Source organism: Propithecus coquereli, unplaced genomic scaffold, assembly GCF_000956105.1.
Source record: "Propithecus coquereli isolate 6110/MARCELLA unplaced genomic scaffold, Pcoq_1.0 Scaffold111, whole genome shotgun sequence".
In the NCBI taxonomy this organism is placed as follows: Eukaryota; Metazoa; Chordata; class Mammalia; order Primates; family Indriidae; genus Propithecus; species Propithecus coquereli.
Genome location: NW_012135081.1, coordinates 2,283,276 through 2,302,492, shown reverse-complemented (window position 1 = coordinate 2,302,492; position 19,217 = coordinate 2,283,276). Strand labels below are relative to the sequence as shown.

The 19,217-nt window shown below is 37.7% G+C and overlaps 1 protein-coding gene across 3 annotated transcripts in view; it reads left to right on the top strand.

The window, feature by feature from the left end:
- TFCP2 (transcription factor CP2) overlaps positions 1-19,217 on the top strand; it is a 65,652-nt gene that overhangs the window by 27,609 nt on the left and 18,826 nt on the right. For all 3 annotated transcript variants that reach the window (XM_012653425.1, XM_012653417.1, XM_012653433.1), the window contains 5 exons: positions 12,313-12,464; positions 13,033-13,109; positions 14,042-14,147; positions 16,878-16,984; positions 18,836-18,988. In XM_012653425.1, the coding sequence (XP_012508879.1) occupies positions 12,313-12,464; positions 13,033-13,109; positions 14,042-14,147; positions 16,878-16,984; positions 18,836-18,988 (595 nt within the window). The remainder of the gene's footprint in view (positions 1-12,312; positions 12,465-13,032; positions 13,110-14,041; positions 14,148-16,877; positions 16,985-18,835; positions 18,989-19,217) is intronic.

The window sequence follows — 19,217 nt, the reverse complement described above, 5'->3', positions numbered from 1 at the left end:
TTTTTTTTTTTAGTAGAGACAGGATCTTGCTCTTGTTCAGGCTGGTCTCGAACTCCTGAGCTCAAATGATCTGCCCGCCTCCGCCTCCCAGAGTGCTAGGATTACAGGCGTGAGCCACCGCACCCGGCCTTTACTATATATTTTTAAATAAGTCACTTATGTTTCCTTGAATATTAGTAATACTGTGAAGACAATGAACTGGAGAGGAAGAAAACAATAGGTGTTTGCAGAATAATTTAGTATGATTTATTGCTGTGCAGAGATAGAAATTTAAATGACAACGATATGCTCTGTAAAGGGACCTTACCTTGGAGTGGGACCTTATCTTTAATTTGTTTAGTGCTATATCCCTGCCATCTAAAATAGGGCCTAGAATATAGTAGGAGCTCAAAGACTATTTAGTGAATTAAAAAAAAAGATTTTGAAGGGATTTACTGATCCAGTGTCAAGCTGAGTGTTTTTACTCCAGTAGTGGTGATGGATATTCATAGACCTCAACAAAATTCCTCACCCTTTGTGATAATGTTTCAAGATGGCCCATTGAGGATCTCTGTAAAATTAGGTCTTGGTATAAAAAGGTGGTCATCCTAGATGACATAGAGATCAAACCCATTACCTTGGCTTATTAATACACAGCACGAAGTAATTAAGCTAACCAACCTCCCGCCTCCCCCAATTTGGATTTAATTGACATGGGCTATGGCCTGGAAAGGATTTTTAAAAGTTCCCCAGGTGATTCTAATGCACAGCTAAGATTGGGAGCCACTGGTATTTAAATGCCTTACCATACACGCCTGACTTTGAATTCAGTAATGCAATATTCAACTACAGTGGAAGATGACTGGAAAACTTTTATTTCTGAATACTTTGTGACTTAAAAAGCAAGCTCCAGGTTGTAGTTTTATTTAAGACAGTCTTCAGTATAAATATGTTGTATAACAGATTTAACGGCAGTCTTTCTTGCTTTGCAATGGAGAGTTATGTGATATCTTAAAAATGAGAGGGCCAAAAGGGACCCAATAAGTTGGAAGAGTCACTTTTCCAGAATACTGTCTGTGTGAGTGTCTGTAGTTGCTTAATTATCTATTTAAGTAGATAATATCCCTGTTCTTAAGTAGCTGAATTACAGTATGATCTGAAAGACTTTCTTTTATTATGTTAGTTTTTTGAATACTGTTAAAGGGACTATAAATAAATTTGATTTACATTAGTACAGAGTTTTAAAGGATGTGACAGACCAGAGCAGGGGTTTTAAAATGCAAGTTATAGTCAGCATTTAAAAAAATCAAGTCAAATAGAAGTTACCAAAATTAGTAAGTATTGTTTCGTGAAACTTGTTTCAGTTCTGTAGACACAAACATGTGTAGTGTGTACTGGGTATTAATACAAAATGGCTTACTTAAATGTGAACGGTATTCAAAGAGGTTTGAAAGTCACAAGACTATAAAGCATGGGAGAAGGTAGAGGAAAAGAGGTGTTTGTCTTATCATTCCATTAATGGAGCCAGACTGTTAAGCACATTTATTTTCTCTCCTTTTCTCTGTCTTTTATGCATTTTTCGTTTGTTTGTTTTTTACTCAGTTGTTTATTTGGGGGATCTGGTCATATTGTTCAAATTCTTTGATATTATTTCTTTACCTAAAGAGTGAAAATAAGTGTATTTTGTTGGTAATGTAGTTCAAGGTTTTATAGCATTAACTTATTCGTTTTTTTTGTTTTTTTTTGAGACAGAGTCTCACTCTGTTGCCCGGGCTAGAGTGCTGTGACTGTGGCGTCAGCCTAGCTCACAGCAACCTCAAACTCCTGGGCTCAAGGGTGCCCCTGCCTCAGCCTCCCAGGTAGCTGGGACTACAGGCACGCGCCACCATGCCCAGCTAATTTTTTCTATTTTTAGTTGTTTAGCCAATTTCTTTCTATTTTTAGTAGAGACGGGGTCTCGCTCTTGCTCAGGCTGGTCTCGAACTCCTTAGCTCAAACAATCCTCCCGCCTCGGCCTCCCAGAGTGCTAGGATTACAGGCGTGAGCCACCGCGCCCGGCCAACTTGTTGTTTTATTCTTTATTTCTTTAGAGACGAGTTTTCGTTCTGTCACCCAGGCTGAAGTGCAGTGGCGCCATCATAGCTCACTGCAGCCTTGAACTCCTGGGCTTAAGCCATCCTCCTACCTCAGCCTCCCAAGTAGCTAGGACTACAGTCATCTGGTTAGTTTTTAAATTTTTTGTAGAGACAGGGTCTTGCTATTATTGCCCAGGCTGATCTCAGACTCCTGGGCTCAAGCAGTCCTTCCACCTTTGCCTCCTAAGGTTCTGGGTTTATAGGCGTGAGCCCCCTTGCCAGGCTGACTTGTTTGAAAAGATGATATAAGTAAAGCTGAATTGTCATACTGTGTTCTTTAATGGTTTTGTGCTTTGTTGTTTTTTTTCCTTAAATGTCACACAATGACTTTTGGAATGTACCTTTTTGTTTTTTCTGTGTGTGTGTGTATGTGTGTGTTTTTAAGCAGAGTTGTTCTAAGTAAGATTGACTTATCTTCCTTTGCATATTCACCACTACTATTAAGTTTTGTTGTATAGCAAAGAATTCTTTTGAAGTTTTGGAATTGGAAACTATTCTACCATCTTATTGCATAACAAACCATCCAAAAAACCATAGTGGCTTAAAGTAATGACTTCTTATAAATCTGTGGGTTGACTGTGCAGTTCCACTTCATGTGGTGTCAGCTAGCTGAGGCTGCAGTCATTTGGAGGTGTAGGCTGGAACATCCAAGATGGCTCACTGACATGTTTAGCGCTGGGCTCTGCCGGAACACTGGATTGGCTGGACCTCTCTCTCTTTCTAGCTTTAGGATCTTTCCCTCTCCACATAGCCATTCCATGTGATCACTCCAACAGAGTAGCCAGACTTATTACCTGGCAGTGCAGGGTTTCCAAAAGTACGAAGATAAAAGCTAACAATCTTCTTAAAGATCACTCCCTAGGCAAGAACTAGCACATTGATACTTCCTCCATATTCTCTCTTTTTTTTTTTTTTTTTGAGACAGAGTCTCACTCTGTCGCCCTGGCTAGAGTGCCGTGGCGTCAGCCTAGCTCACAGCAACCTCAAACTCCTGGGCTCAAGCGATCCTCCTGCCTCAGCCTCCCAAGTAGCTAGGACTACAGTCATGCACCACCATGCCCAGCTAATTTTTCTATTTTTAGTAGAGACGGGGTCTCACTCTTGCTCAGGCTGGTCTCGAACTCCTGAGCTCAAGCAATCGCCCGCCTCGGCCTCCCAGAGTGCTAGGATTACAGGTGTGAGCCACCATGCCCGGCCGAGAATTAACTTTTTAAAAAAGGGAGTTATCAGTACTTGAAGAAATCTGTATTTCACCTACTCAGCTAAATCATAGACAATTTATAAGAGTGTGTTCTGAGAGCATAGTTCATTATTCTGAGAGCATATTCACCTTTGACCAAGTGGATGTTCATAAAATACAGACTTTCTCTAAGAATTAAGAACATTTATATATCTTGACTTTAACCAAGAATACCATTTTTAGGAATTGTTTGTATCAGAAAAAACTACACTGATAGATCTTTTGTATTTGGTGTAGATGTTACCTATGCATTTATTAATATTATAATTTGTCTAGTCCTTATTTTGTCATGGCGAGTACACAAATGTAGAAATGAAATTTTTTTTTTAAAGAGATGGGGTCTCGCTCTGTTGCCCAGGCTGGAGTGCAGTGGTGCAATCATAGCTTACTGAAGCCTCGATCTTCTGGGCTCAAGTGATCCACCAGCCTCAGCCTCCTGAGTAGCTAGGACTACAGGCATACACCACCGTGTCGGGCTATTTTTTTTTTTTTTTTAGAGACGGGATCTTGCTATGTTGCCCAGGCTGGTCTCAAACTCTTGATCGCAAACAATCCTCCCACTTTGGCCTCCCAAAGTGCTGGGATTATAGACATGAGCTACCACACCCAGCCTAGAAATGAAATTTTTAAAAAAAGTATAGACAGGTTTATAAGCCTGTTGGTCAGCCAATATACAGGCTTCCATAGTTGTCATTTGGCTGCTGCCTTCTATAGCAGATGGAGAATATGCTTTGGACCATAGAATAGCAGTGAACTAGTAATATTTCCTCACTATTAGAGGGTACTATATGCCAGTTAGTATTTTCTAATAATAAATAGGATTCCTAGACCCAACTTCTAATACCTGAACAGGCTCAAAACATTTAGTCCTTTTATTATTTGGAAGGCATTTTGAAGAGGTCAGTTCTTCCAACCCTGAGTCAACTCATCTCTGTAAAGAAATAATTGAATCTCTTTACAGAGTAGACCTAACAAGACTTCTTTTCTTTGAACAGATAATCCTCTTACCCTTCAGTTACTCTTCATAGGGCATGACTTTAGGTTACTTCACTTATTCTTGTCTCTCTCCTTAGATTTTTAAAGTCCTCTCAAATTTCCACAGTCAGAACTAAGTACAATATTCAAGTGTAATCTGCTTTGCATAGAGAAGAATGACATTTCCTTCATTCAGACTTTGTTTTTAATGAAACCTGGTATCAGTGATTTTGGCAGCCGTATCACACTGTTTGTGTCATTGAAATAGATTTTTTTGAAAGCCTTAGTCATTTCTCACTGTACTGAGACATTTTGTTGTTAATTTTTAGTTCCAAGCATGTGACTTTATATTTATCCTTATTAAATCTTATCGTTAGGTTTAGCCTCCTGTTCCAGCCAAATAGAATTACTTAAAAAGTTGATTCTGTTGTACAGGGTATTTGCTCTCCCAACCCAGGTTCCTGTCATTTGCATATTTGATCATCCTCCTTTTCCGTGTTCTCATCCAAGTTATAAAAAATGTTTCAGAGGGCAGGTTGCTTTAGGGCCCTGTGGCATACCACTAAACCTTCTTTTAGATTTATCTGCACTCTTTAGGTAGAGTTGTATAGTTATCTGTGAAGCCACTTAACTGTTACAAAATTCATATTTTTCACCTTGCACAAGAATGTCAAGAGACTTTATTTTATGCATTGCTGAAATCCAGGTACTATATGTGTATAGCATTTGCTGGCTAAACCATATTAAAAAAAAGGAAAATGGAGTTTGTTTATGGCTTCTAGTGATCCCTGATGCTAGTTTATATTCATGAACTATGCTTTTAATAACCTGTTCTACAGTCTTGCTTGGACTTCATGACACATTACTCTGGTATAAGGCATGAAGAATATGCTCTCCCCTCATTTTGAAAATTCCTACTGTAGATATAAAAAGCTAACGTGATATTTGGCATTATTGGAATCATGATGTTTGTCTGAGTTTACAAAGTATCACTTAGATCTCATCTGCAGATATTTTTAAATGTTAATATTATTCATTTTTATTTATTTGTTTAGAGACAGAGACACGATCACAGCTCACTGCAACCTCCAAGTCCTGGGCCCAAGCGATCCTCCCCCTTCAGCTTCCCAAGTAGCTGGGACTACAGGCACATGCCACCATGCCCAGCTAATTTTTTAAAATTTTTTGTAGAGACAGGATCTTGTTTTGCTGCCCAGGCTGATCTTGAACTCCTGGCCTCAAGTGATCCTCCTGCCTTGGCCTCCCAGAGTGCTGGAATTACAGGCACGAGCCATTGTACCCGGCCTTATCTGCAGACTCTTTAATTCTCTTGGTATATCTAGGAAATTTTCATACATTTAGACATATAGGTACTCTTTGATAGACTCCTTATTTATCTTGGTCATTAATCTACTTTTTCTAATATTTGTTCTTCTCTTTCTACTGTTAAGATGATTTTTCTTTACAGAAAAGATAGAAGAAAAACAGGAATTGAGATGTTCTGTCTCTGCTTTGTGTTAAGTAATATGCCATTTACATCAAAGAGTGGGCCTGTGCCTTCCTTACCATTTTTGTAAGTCTCAGCACATTCTGGGCTTCAGCTCAAGCTTCCTTCTTGGTGACACATTAGTGCCATTTTTTAAAAATAGTTTCCTTCTTTTTATATATATTGTGCATGTCCATCTGATTCTGAGTTGGTAAGTGAGGTTTCTAGCTAGTCTCTTTAGATATCACCCCTCTCTCTCAGATAATGTGAGATTGCCGGAATTTCATTTCTGAGAACCTCAATCGTATCATATTCCCTTTTAGCACCTCAGACCATGGGTTTGGGTCCCATCTCCCTTACTGTTTGAATCCTGTTCTCTTAGGGTCTAGGAGCCACATCTAGGTGTGCTCCATACTCTTCTTCCTGCCTGTCTGGCTTGGTTGCTTTCTTTTAAGGATCCTACCACTTCTCTTTTTCTGATCAATTTCTTCTTGCTCAAATTAGGCTCCGAATTATAATTCTACTCATTTCTTCTACCTTCTGGGTGATAGAATAATTAGCAGGGCAAATTTTAAAAATCATATATGCTGCTTTGTAGTTGAATGAGACTTTTCAGTAGTAGAAATCTTTAATCACAGAAGCTAAGGTAATTTTTGCCTTTACTTGGTAGTCAGGACATCTTACCGACTTCATGTTAAAACTTGCAGAGCCATCTCTTCTCCCTGATCTGACTTTACATCCTTCCCACAAATCCCAGAAAAATCAGTCTACTTTCTTCTCAGCCTTAAACCTTCTTTTTTCTTTTCTTTTCTTTTTTTGAGACAGAGTCTCACTGTGTTGCCCTGGGTAGAGTGCAGTGGTATCATCATAGCTCACTGCAACCTCCAACTCCTAGGCTCAAATGATCCTCTTGCCTCAGCCTCCCAGGTAGCTGAGCCCACAAGTGTGTGCCACTGTGCCTGGCCTTAAAAGTTTTTACAACCAATTATTTACTGGTTATTTTTTCTTTTGAAGCTGATCTCAGAGTAGGGCGTAGTCTCTTCAATTCTTGCCCTTTCATGCTGTAGCTAACATAAGGATATTAGCATAATTTGTTTCAAATGTTTTATTTTCATCATTTAGTGGAGGCTAATTGAGGGTTACAAATAGGGAAGTTGAAATTTACTACATCTTATTGTCCATGTAAGATGGCCTTCTACTGCCGGTCTTACTGAAGGTAAAGTGCACCAAACCTTACCCTCTCCCTTTTCTAGGCTCTTTCCAGAAGACAGCATCTCAAACAGCTGGTGGGCCTGAAGGGCGAAGTTAAGCCATAGTTACGATTTAGTAGAGACCATTCAGGGGCTGCCTTATCTCAAGAGGGTAATTTATACTTCTGGGGACCACGAAGCAGCTCTTCCTGGAAACAGTTACATACAGGAAAGACTGTTCCTGATATTGCTTCTGTTCCTCCCTTACTTCCACGCAGATGCTTTCTGCTATGCCTCTGCTCTCATTGTGGATTTTCACTTAGGGCTGCACATTTTTAACATATACTCAACTTATCCTTTTAACAGGTATGATTTCTACACTTTTATATTTGATTAGAGATATGGTAAGATGTCAAGAGTTCCAAAATGATCACAATGTATATAGCACTGAATATTCAGGGGAATGCAAACTATCAAAGAACAAAATTACAACAAATAGAGTTTAAAGATCTCAATTGGCTTGATTTGTGATTCTAGAATCTGGCAACACTTCATTCCATAAAATAGAATAAATATTCTGAAAAGCTGAGTAGAAGAGTATGGCTTTATAGACAGAGCTGCATAAAGTAGAAGCAAAGAACAAAGAGTGTATTAGTTACTTTTCAAAGTTACTTTTTCTTGTAAAGTGGGGACAAGGAGACAGAACAATAAAAAAATAGGGTTAACGTAAGATTACTTTTTGTGGAAAGGAATAAAGCACAGGGAACTTCATTATAGTGCTGATACAAAATTTAAACTGGCTTGTTTGGAAAATTGGCTGTTACCTCTCTCCTGATTTCTTGGAAAGTCAGATCAGATAACCTGGTTTAATGATGTGGAATTTTAGCATGGGTGACTCCATTTTGATTTTTAGTCTGGTTTGTTGGGGCCTAGCACAGGAGCTTAGTCCAAAACAATGGACTGGTATAATTTTTATTTAACAAAAGTATAAATCATATCAATACATATTTACTAAGCACATAAAAAAGAAGTCTTCCCTTCAAATAGCTTATGTTTCATGGAAATGAATTAAATACACGAAGCAATCAGAGAATATAGTCAAATGCTAAATTATACGTTGACAGAAACTATAATACTTAAGAGTTCTACCCAGAATGGGTTTGAGTTTTCCTCATCTATACTCAACTCACCTCTGAGAAAAGAGCAGACTTTTGTATTTTCAAAATTGTTTCTTGGTAAATGTGTTTGTTTTTGATTGGATGTAAGCAGGAGCCTAGAACGGTATTTACCAGTAATCTTACGCTTTATGTCTAGGAATGTGGGACTGATTAGTACTCTTTTGCTCCCGCAGCAGAGTAAAAGAAATGCAATGTAGCAAGAACATGAATAATTCAAATATATTTAGGATTTATGTATCTTAAAATCTCTGATGAGGAAATATAATCTTGTGTATTTGGTTTGGCTGTACTGTTTCAAGTTAATTTTAGGGGTAACTTTTAGAATCAGTTTTAGAACTCCAGCCCCAAGTGACAATCCTTTGCTTAGTCATGGGGGGTTAGGTGTAATGCCACATGATGCTGAGAAGACTAGGAACTGTTACTACTTATTAACCTTGCTTGGCAATGACATTTGAGAAGGAAAAAATAAACACCCTGCATTCATAAATGTTGACCTGTTGCTATGTTATAAAATCCTATTTGCCTTGTTTCCTGGTAATCTTCACTAATCTTTCAAGGAATCATCAGATGCGATGAATTTGAGAATGATGTGGCTGTAAAGTCTCCCAAAGGCTAACAATATATTTCTTAAGTTTTGTGATGTTTTGCATCATTTTTTGTACTATTTGTTGTGGGAGCAGTGTTAGCTTCTGATTTTAAGAAATGGAAGAACTGGGACTAAGTAGTTTTTTAGAAAACCCCAGGCTTCTACAGTTTTAAGTAGTCTCGAGGAACAGTGGTATGTTTCACTTGACAAAGTAGTATGGACAGGAAGACAGATTACCTACCATTTCCACTCTTAACCCATATGAGCAAGGCACACACATCTCTAAGCCTAAGGAAGAGGAAAGTGCCCTCTGTGTTCTGGCCTTTGAAATATTTTTTTTTAGCAACTAGAAACCTGTTTCATAAAAACTGTTTAGGCTAACTGGATTCAACTGATAACATATCCTTACTATTTAGACATTAGCAAAAAAAAAAAAAATTTCCCCCCTTTTAGCGTTCATGCCATTAAATTTGTATTACATCTCTATGCATCAGGTCAATAATCAAAACATTTGCTGTTTTGTTTTCCAAGAAGAATTTATAATGCTGTCTGTAAGATTCATACGAGTGTAGTCGAGTGTAAAGTGTAGTCAACTTTTGTTTTTTGGGTTTTTTTAGAGACAGGGTCTCCTTATGTTCCCCAGGCTGGGTGTTTTTTTGTTTGTTTGTTTGTTTTTTTAATCTGGCAACAAATTACAAATGATCTAAGGCTGGTTTTGAACTCCTGGCCTTGAGGGATCCTCCCACCTTGGCCTCCCAAAGCACTGGGATTACAGGTGTGAACCCTCATCCCTGGCCACTATTTTTTTGTTTTTGAGGCAGCTTCTCACTCTGCTGCCCAGGCTGGAAGCACAGGGGAAACAATCATAGCTTCATAGCTCACTGCAGCCTCCAACTCCTGGGATTAGATGATCCTCCTGCCTCAGCCTCCCGAGTAGCTAGGATTATAGCCATGTGCCACAACACCCAGCTAATTTTTTACACATTTTTTGTAGAGATGGAGTCTTACTATGTTGTCCAGGTGTGAGCCACCACACCTGGCTGACTTTTATCAATTGTGTTTTTGTCTGAATGTAATGACCCTATAATGTATTGGGGAAAATGTGTGTATACTCCTGAGGGATATAGGTACATATAAGGGATTGCTTTTTTTTCTGTGAATAGCAAAAAATTGATTTTAGTCTCTTTATTTTATAAGTATAATGTTTAAATTATAGGTAAAAGTTTGAGTGTATTCCTTTTTAAATGTGGGGAATGTTGACAAAAATCACTAGATCCCTAACTTTTAACCTTTTGGAGGAATCATAATTGTTTATTTTATTTCATGTACCCTTTGCCCTTTCTTTTGTACCCAGAACTACTCTGTGGCCTATACATATTTTTTCCTTTTTTTTTTAAAAAAAATTTTATTATATAAAACTTGAAGTAAATGGTATAGTATGACGAACCCCCTTCTACCCATCACACTGTTTGAAAAATCATCAATTTGCTACTACTTTTTTAGCATTTATACCTCCATCTATTATTCCCCATCCTCTACTCAATAGTTTTTTTTTTTTTTTTTTTTTTTTTTAGGTAAAATTGATATACATTGAGATGCACAAACTTAAGCTGTATAGTTACAACCATGTAACACTCACCTATCATAGTATAGAACAGTTTTATCTCCCCAGAAATTTCCCTTCCAAGCCCGGCCAGGCAACCACTGTTCTCTTTAGTTTTCCCTGTTTTAGAATGTCATATAAATGGGATCATGCATTATACATTCTTGTGTCTAGCTTTTTTCCCCCAGCATTATATCTGTGAGATTCATCCATGTTGTTGTCTTCCTTTGTTTTGCGGAGTAGTAGTCCATTGTATGAATATGCCACAGTTTGTACATCCATTTCCTTAAGCATGAATATTTGGGTTCTCTCCAGGTTTTGCTTTTATGCTATGAACATTTCATATGCAAGTCTCTGGGTAGATTTATGTTTTCATTTCTCTTGGATAAATACCTATGAGTGGAATTGCTGAGTCAAAGGACAGATGCATGTTTAATTTTCTAAGAAACTGCCAAACCTTTTTCAGAAATGGTTATAGTATTTTATAGACCTGCTGTTAAAGTATGAGTGTGGTTGCTGCACATCCTTGCCAACATTTGGGTTGTCAGTTCTTTTTAATTTTAGCTATTCTAGTGAGTACCTATACATATCCTGTAAAGGAAATTAAAATAAATTTTATTTTGAAAATTTTATGGCAAGTCTTGAGATAAGTGGAAATACTCTGTAATTTGGTACATGCCTTAAGATCCTTTTAAGATTTGAGGGCTGATCAGGATAGTATCTCTAAGGCCCAGGATATCCTCACCCACTCATCTATAGCTAGAGTTTATGAGGGAAAATTAGTACTAATCCTTTATATCCATTTTAGCACCTTACGGTTTCCAAAATATTTTCTCATGCATTTGTTCTTGACAACAGATGTGTTTCCCATTTTATAGATGAAGGAATGAAGACACAAGGGAGCTTGCATAAGACTGCCTAAGGTTGGCCGGGCGCGGTGGCTCACGCCTGTAATCCTAGCTCTCTGGGAGGCCGAGGCGGGCGGATTGTTTGAGCTCAGGAGTTCGAAACCAGCCTGAGCAAGCGAGAGCGAGACCCCGTCTCTACTAAAAATAGAAAGAAATTAATTGGACAACTAAAAAAAATATATACAAAAAAATTAGCCGGACATGGTGGCGCATGCCTGTAGTCCCAGCTACTCGGGAGGCTGAGGCAGGAGTATCGCTTGAGCCCAGGAGTTTGAGGTTGCTATAAGCGAGGATGATGCCACGGCACTCTAGCCCGGGCAACAGAGTAAGACTCTGTCTCAAAAAAAAAAAAAAAAAAGATTGCCTAAGGTTTCAGGGACTGAAATTTACTACTTCTGACCTAGCTTGTCCTGTACTCTTCCATTAGCACTTCAGAGTGACATATGTGTAGAGTTCATTGGGTGTGTGTCTTTGACTTGTAAGTTTAGATAAACTGATAAATATAAGAAGATTTTTCTTGGAGGAAGTATCTGTAGGAACATTTCAATATTAGTTGTATTCCACAGAATGTAAGACAATTTTGAAATATATACTGGTCATTGATTTGTTCTTTTCATGTGACTTCTAAAGGAATTCTAGAAGTTTTAGTCCTTATAGTAGATCAGCTGATGTGGTTATAAAGATACTATAGTTGGTACCTTAAATATATTACTGAGTGTCCTAGAATTAATTTTGGAACTCCGTTTATAATTTTCAGAGTTCTTTTAGGAACTCGTGTCTATTATTCCTAGGAACATTCTCTTTGTACACTTAGATGGCTTTAGCGGTAAATATCTGTCATCATCCTCACTGTTGTGGTCAAGGGGATATCACAGCAGGTAATCTGAACCGAATGGTTGGGATGAAACTCCACTGAAGTGAGTAATATTTATGGCTTTCCAAAGCAAATTTCAGTTAAATGTTTTCAACAATAAATCTGCTTTTGCACCATTATCAGATATTAATGTAAGTAATTTGTTTATTTTATTTTAGTGATGTCCTCGCATTGCCCATTTTTAAGCAAGAAGAGTCAAGTTTGCCTCCTGATAATGAGAATAAAATCCTACCTTTTCAGTATGTGCTTTGTGCTGCCACCTCTCCAGCAGTGAAACTCCATGATGAAACCCTAACATATCTCAATCAAGGTTAGATCCTTCCTCATTCATTAGTATTATTACAGACCTGCTGGATTCGTATTTACACTTACATGTAAAAAGTTAGATCTTTCTAGCGCGACCTGTCAAACTAGAAGTCTTACTTCAGAGATTTGAGTTCTAATGTCATATTTGACGATATATATATAAATATTACTGGCTTCTTTGCTTATCTGCCCATTTTTAGTTCCCAATTCCTTCTTTCTAATCCGTGTTCCCTAGATATTCCCATGGGTTACTGTCTGAGAAGTATTACCCTACCCAGCTCTATTATTTACCAATTGTGTGGCCTTTGACAGGTTGCTTAAACTCTTTAAGTTTCAATTTTCTTATTTGTAAAAATGGGATTGTCAATACCTTAGAAAATTGTTATCAGTTAAATGAGATAATATATGAAAGTACTTAGCACATTGCCTAGTTCTAGTAAAGGCTTATAGTTGTTACCAATACTAATAATGTTACTATACTATTGTGTATTCCACCAACTGAATTTTACTCTTTCTGAATCTAGCAAAGTTAATTTGTGATAAATATAATATGTAATTACTTTTTCTTGTAGGACAGTCTTATGAAATTCGAATGCTAGACAATAGGAAACTTGGAGAACTTCCAGAAATTAATGGGAAATTGGTGAAGGTAAAAGAAAATGAATAAATCATTCTTTTGCACAATATTTTTTTACTGATTTTTTTTTTTTTTTTAACTAATATTCTTTTGCTTCCATAAAGAGCTTAATGCTTGATGGTATCTTTTACGTGCCACAATTTGTTGGCAGAGTGGTAAACAGTTGTGTTATTTCTCTGGAATCAGAGTAAGCCCCCCAATTCATGTGAATTTTTCAGAGCTGCAGAAACAAAGGCTTACCACTCCCTGTCCAGGGTAATCCCGTGGCTCAGTGTAGTTCTTTTGGATGGAGTAAAGTAACCTCCTTGAGATTGTCAGAGATGCTTCAGTGTCTCTTTGGTTGCTTGGTCTTATAGCAAGGAAAACAGAAGCTACTGTTGATGAATAGCAGTTGTCTTAGTCTAGATTGGCAGTAAGGATTTTAAGGATTAACAGCATGATTGGGACAGAGCACTTTTGTCAACAGCTGTAAAACATGGTGAAGGGATTAACAGGCAACTCTACAAAGTAAGAGTAACAAAAGGAAAGTTGATGGAAATGGACTCTACCTTCAGTGTTTACAAGTTGTATGGTGAGTTAGCAAGCAGGGGACTTGGCGAGTTTTTCACGTACGTCTGAAGAACTGAGCCGATATTATATGGTGTAAGAGTAGAGGCATGTAGAAATGCTTCAGATAGGAGTCCTTTCTGCCTAGTTACCATTAGAACTGCTGTATAAGCCAAATTTTAAATATGGTACCAGTTAATGATTATATCTGAGAAATTATAAAATGTATCCTGAAATAGCACTTGTTATGCTATGGATTTTAGGGTGAAACAGGTCTTAAGAAAAACAATTTTAGGTTGTATCTAGAAACTAACTGGCAGTGACTCCTGCTAGTTTTCCTTTGTCAGCACTGATTTTCAAGAAACCTGTTATCATTTGATTTTGTTGTATCCTTTTAGAGTATATTTCGTGTTGTGTTCCATGACAGAAGGCTACAATACACTGAACATCAACAGCTAGAGGGCTGGAGGTGGAACCGACCTGGAGATAGAATTCTTGACATAGGTGAGTTAAGAGAATCTATGGCCTAGGAAATGGCTTTAACTGTGGACTAAGAGTTGGTTTTCTTTACTTGACATTTACGTTGATTCAAATGTGTTAGAGGCTCAAGTAAGTATGAACCTTGGACTAAACATAAAAGATTAGTTGTATAATGATATCAAAATTGAAGTTGGAAGTGTAAACACTTCAGTTCCATACCAGTTGCTTCCATTACTTAAGGGCGATTTTGTTTTGTTTTTTAAGTTGTAAATATACATAATATAAAAGGTATCATTTTAACCATTTGTAAGTATACAGTTCAGTAGCATTAAGTACATTCACACTGTTGTGTAACCATCACCACCATCCATCTCCAGAACTTCTTCCATCTTGTAAAACTGAAACTCTATACCCATTAAATAACAACTCCCATTCCCCCTTCTTCCCAGCCCCTGATAACCACTATTTTCCTTTCTGTCTATATGAATTGGACTACTCTAGGTACGTCACGTAAATGAAGTCATACAGTATATGGCCTTTTGTGACTGGCTTTTTTCACTTAGCATGATGTTTTCAAGGTTCATCCACGTTGTAGCATACATCAGAATTTCCTTTCTGTTTAAGGCTGAGTAATAGTCCATTGTGTATATATACCACATTTTGTTTATCCATTCATCTCTTGATAGACACTTGGGTTGATTTCACCTTTTGACTATTGTGAATAATGCTGCTATGAACATGGATGTACAAATATTTGTTTGAGTCTCTGCTTTCAGTTCTTTTGAATATATACCCCAAAATGGAATTGCTGGATCATATGGTAATTCTATTTCTAATTTTTTTGAAGAAACACTATATTGTTTTCCACAGTGACTATACATTTTACATTTCTACCAGAAGTGCTCAAAAGGTTCCAATTTCTCCAGATCCTTGCCAACATTTGTTGCTTTCTGGGTTTTTTTGATAATAGCCATCCTAATGGATGAGAAGTGGTATCTCATTGTGCTTTTGATTTTTATTTCCCTGGTGATTAGTGATGTTGAGCATCTTTTCATATGCTTATTCGCTATTTGTATATTTTCTTTGGAGAAATGTCTTTTCAAATCTTTTGCCCATTTTTGAATTGGGTTGTTTGGTTTTTAGTTGTTGAATTATAGGAATTCTTTACATATTCTGGAATATTAACCCTACATTAGATATATCTATGCAAATATTTTCTTCTGTTCTGTGAGTTGCCTGTTCATTATGTTGATAAGGTCCTGTGGTACACAAAAGTTTTAAATTTTGAGGTAGTCCAATTTACCTATTTTTTAATTGCCTGTACTTTTGGGGCCATATCCAAGAAATCATTGCCAAATCCAATGTCATGAAGCTTTTTCCATATGTTTTCTTCTAACAGTTTTATAGTTTTAGGTCTTACATTCAGATCATGGATCATTTTGAGTTAATTTTTGTATATGGTGCAAGGTAAGGATCCAACTTCGTTGATTTGCATGTGAATATATAGTTTTCCCAGCACCATTTGTTGAATAGAGTGTTCTTTCCTACATTGAATGGTCTTGGTACCCTTGCCAAACTCCATGGGACCACATATTTGAAGACTTATTTCTGGGCTCTCTATTCTATTCCATTTGTTTATGTGACTATCTTAATGCTTGTTTTGGTAAGTGTAGCTTTGTAATAAGTTTTGAAATCAGGAAGCATGAGGTCTCCAACTTTTTTTTTTTTTTTCAAGATTGTTTTGGCTATTAGGGATCTGATATTTTGTTTGAGAGGTATGTAAAAGGGGCCAGGTTTTTTTCCCCAGTGTGCTGAAAGTGTCTGTATTTTACTAGTGCTTGAGAATAAGAATAGTAGTATGTTCTACCTAAAGTGGGAGTTCTGGAATTGGAATCTATGTCTCTTGGTTTGCAGTTTAGTTTTTTCCTACTATTTTGCTACACAGGGTAGAATTTGTCTTTCCTAAATCATAGTGTATAAGGGAAGGATCTTCACAAACACAGTCACTTTTCCTGAACATACTTTTAATCCTGGCATCTGTACCTTTGATCTCCAATTGGTTAATATCTTCTATTGATAAACATAGTTATTAAACAAAATTAAGTACTACTGTTACAATTTTACCTTAGAAAACACTGGTTCTCATGCAGTTTTCCTGATATCTGTATGGTAAATTGACCTTAGGATGAATTCAACACGACTAATACTGTGTAGTGGGACCCACTGGATGCTTTCTTGTGTGAATCATTGATACCAAAATAGTAGTATAGTTATAGCACAGTTATAATAATAAATAATATCACCTGGCCTTATCTCCCCAGTTTGAATATTAATAGAAGTCAGGGAATGGCATTTGAGTATCTGCTGTGTAGAATGAAAGGCAAATTTGTGCTTCTAGTGGTGACACTAATTTTAAGACTGTAGGTGAAATAGATTATAAATTACAATTTTCATGACAGTAGAGCTAGTGTGTAGACTTAATCCACCTTAAGTAGAATTTTGGCAAATTAAAATGAAACTGCTTTTAAATTGCCTTATTTATAAAACTTTAAAGAGGAAAAAAGGTATTCAGAATGAAAGTACTTAAGTCGATTTCAACTGTAATCAAACCTTTTTCATTGGTAAAAAAGAAATTTAGGGTGTGATACACAAAAATCTTTGTAACTAGGGACAAGTAATATAAGAATTAGTGCTTTCTTAACTAAAACCGAGTAGCTCTCAGAATTGTTCAATGATTGCAATTTTGTTTCTCAGATATCCCAATGTCTGTGGGTATAATTGATCCTAGGGCTAATCCAACCCAACTAAATACAGTGGAGTTCCTGTGGGACCCTGCAAAGAGAACATCTGTGTTTATTCAGGTAAGGCATTGCAGATGGGGTTCCAGTTATGAAGAAGCATGTCTTACTACCAGTTTGTTTCTTAAAGGATAAAACATATTAAATTTGAAATCCTAGCCTGACTGTCAAATCCAAACCCCTCAACATGTGCCTTAGAGCTATAAGTCCCCAACCCCCAGAACTCGGACCCATGCCGGTCAGTGGCCTGTTGGAGGCCAGGCCCTGGGGTGGGAGGTGGGCAGTGGGCAGGCGAGTGAGTGAGGCTTCATCTGTGTTTGCAGCCACTCCCCATGGCTTGAATCACTACGTGGGCTCCACCTCCTCTCAGATTAGTGGTGGCGCTGGGTTTTTGTAGGAGCACAAACCCTACTGTGGACTGCATACAGCAAGGGTTCTAGGTTTGCGCGCTCCTTGTGAGAGTCTGGTGGCTGATGATCTTGGGTAGACCTGCGTCGGCAGTCCTCATACTGGGGAACAGCTGGCTGCAAGTGCAGATTGTCATTGGCAGAGAGGTTTGACTACCCAATGAATACAGTGTGCTTGGGTCATCCTGACACTGTAAGCCCCCAACCTCCCAACTCCCCCCTCCATGGAAGGATTGTCTTCCATGAAGCCAGTCCCTGGTGCCAAAAAGGTTGGGGACTGCTGTCTTAGAGCATTGAGGAGTTTCTGTATTGCTCTTCTAATTACCTGAATTTATTTATTTGTATCTCCCTCAAATGCTTGCTAATGGCTACATAATATACCATTCTTTGAGTGTACCATAACTTACCTAACAATTATTTGCATTTAGGTTGTCCTAATTTTTTACTATTATCCCCAATGTTATTTTGAACATCTTTATACTTTTTTTATTTTGGGGGGACAGGGTCTCACTCTGTTGCCCTGGATAGAGTGTAGTGGCATCATCATAGCTCACTGCAACCTCTAACTCCTGGGCTCAAGCAATCCTCCTGCCTCAGCCTCCCAAGTATCTGGGACTAGAGGTACACACCACTGTGCACCTGGCTAACTTTTCTACATTTTGTAGAGATGAGGTCTCACTTTTGCTCAGGCTGCTCTCAAACTCCTGAGTTCAAGCAATCCTCCTTCCTCGGCCTCCTAAAGTGCTAGGATTACAGGTGTGAGCCACCAAGCCTAGCCTTTACTTAAAATTTGATTTGCATATCTGATTATATTCTTTGAGTAGATTCTTTGAAAGCCCCTATATGTATTAATGATAGCTCATAGTTTATTGAGTAGTTAACATGAGATAGTCACTGTGTTAAGTAAACACTTTGTATACATGATTTTAAGACTTTCTACGATAATCTTTGGAGTAGGAATAATCTTTGAGGCTTAGAGAGGTTAAGTAACTTACCCAAGCTAGTAAATGATTAGTCAGTCAAGGTTCCACTATTAAGATTCACAATCTGGCATTATGCAGTAGCCAAGCAACTATTTTCTCCCCTATTGCTGTGAGCTTTCATATTTACTATTTTCCCAGTGCGGATGGTGCCACCTCTTTCGAAAATATTCCTTAAAGTCAAGGAAACTTACTAACAAAAATCATTTATCTTTTATGTTAACTCTATAGTCTCTGAAGCAGTTAATGAATTTAATTCTTCACAGTAGCTTTTGATAGCATTTTGTTAGAGCTATACATTTACTTTATATTTGTAAATCATTTAAGTTTTTCTCATTTCATCCATTAGACTGTAAATTCTTCAAGATCAAAAAGGGGGACAGCGGTTTTGCAGGTGTTCATAATGCCTGTTAAATATTTTGCTGTTAGTAGTTCCTCAAAAAATACTGCTGACTGGTTTGGCATGTGTCTTTGTGAAAATCCTTCCCTTCAGCAGCGCTGAAGCCTCGATGTTGTATTCTTTTCAGGTGCACTGTATTAGCACAGAGTTCACCATGAGGAAACATGGTGGAGAAAAGGGGGTGCCATTCCGAGTACAGATTGATACCTTCAAGGAGAACGAGAACGGGGAATATACCGAGCACTTGCACTCAGCCAGCTGCCAGATCAAAGTTTTCAAGGTATTCTTGGCAATGTGCTGGCTCTTGAATTCTTTTTCTTTTTCTTCTTTTTCTTCTTCTTCTTCTTTTTTTTTTTTATGAAGGGTGGGGAGTGAGGAGGGGGTTGAATTTCCTTTTTTTTTTTGAAACAGAGTCTTACTCTCTCGCCCTGGGTGGAGTGCAGTGGTGTCATCGTAGCTCACTGCAACCTCAAACTCCTGGGCTCAAGTGATCCTCCTGCCCTTTTTTT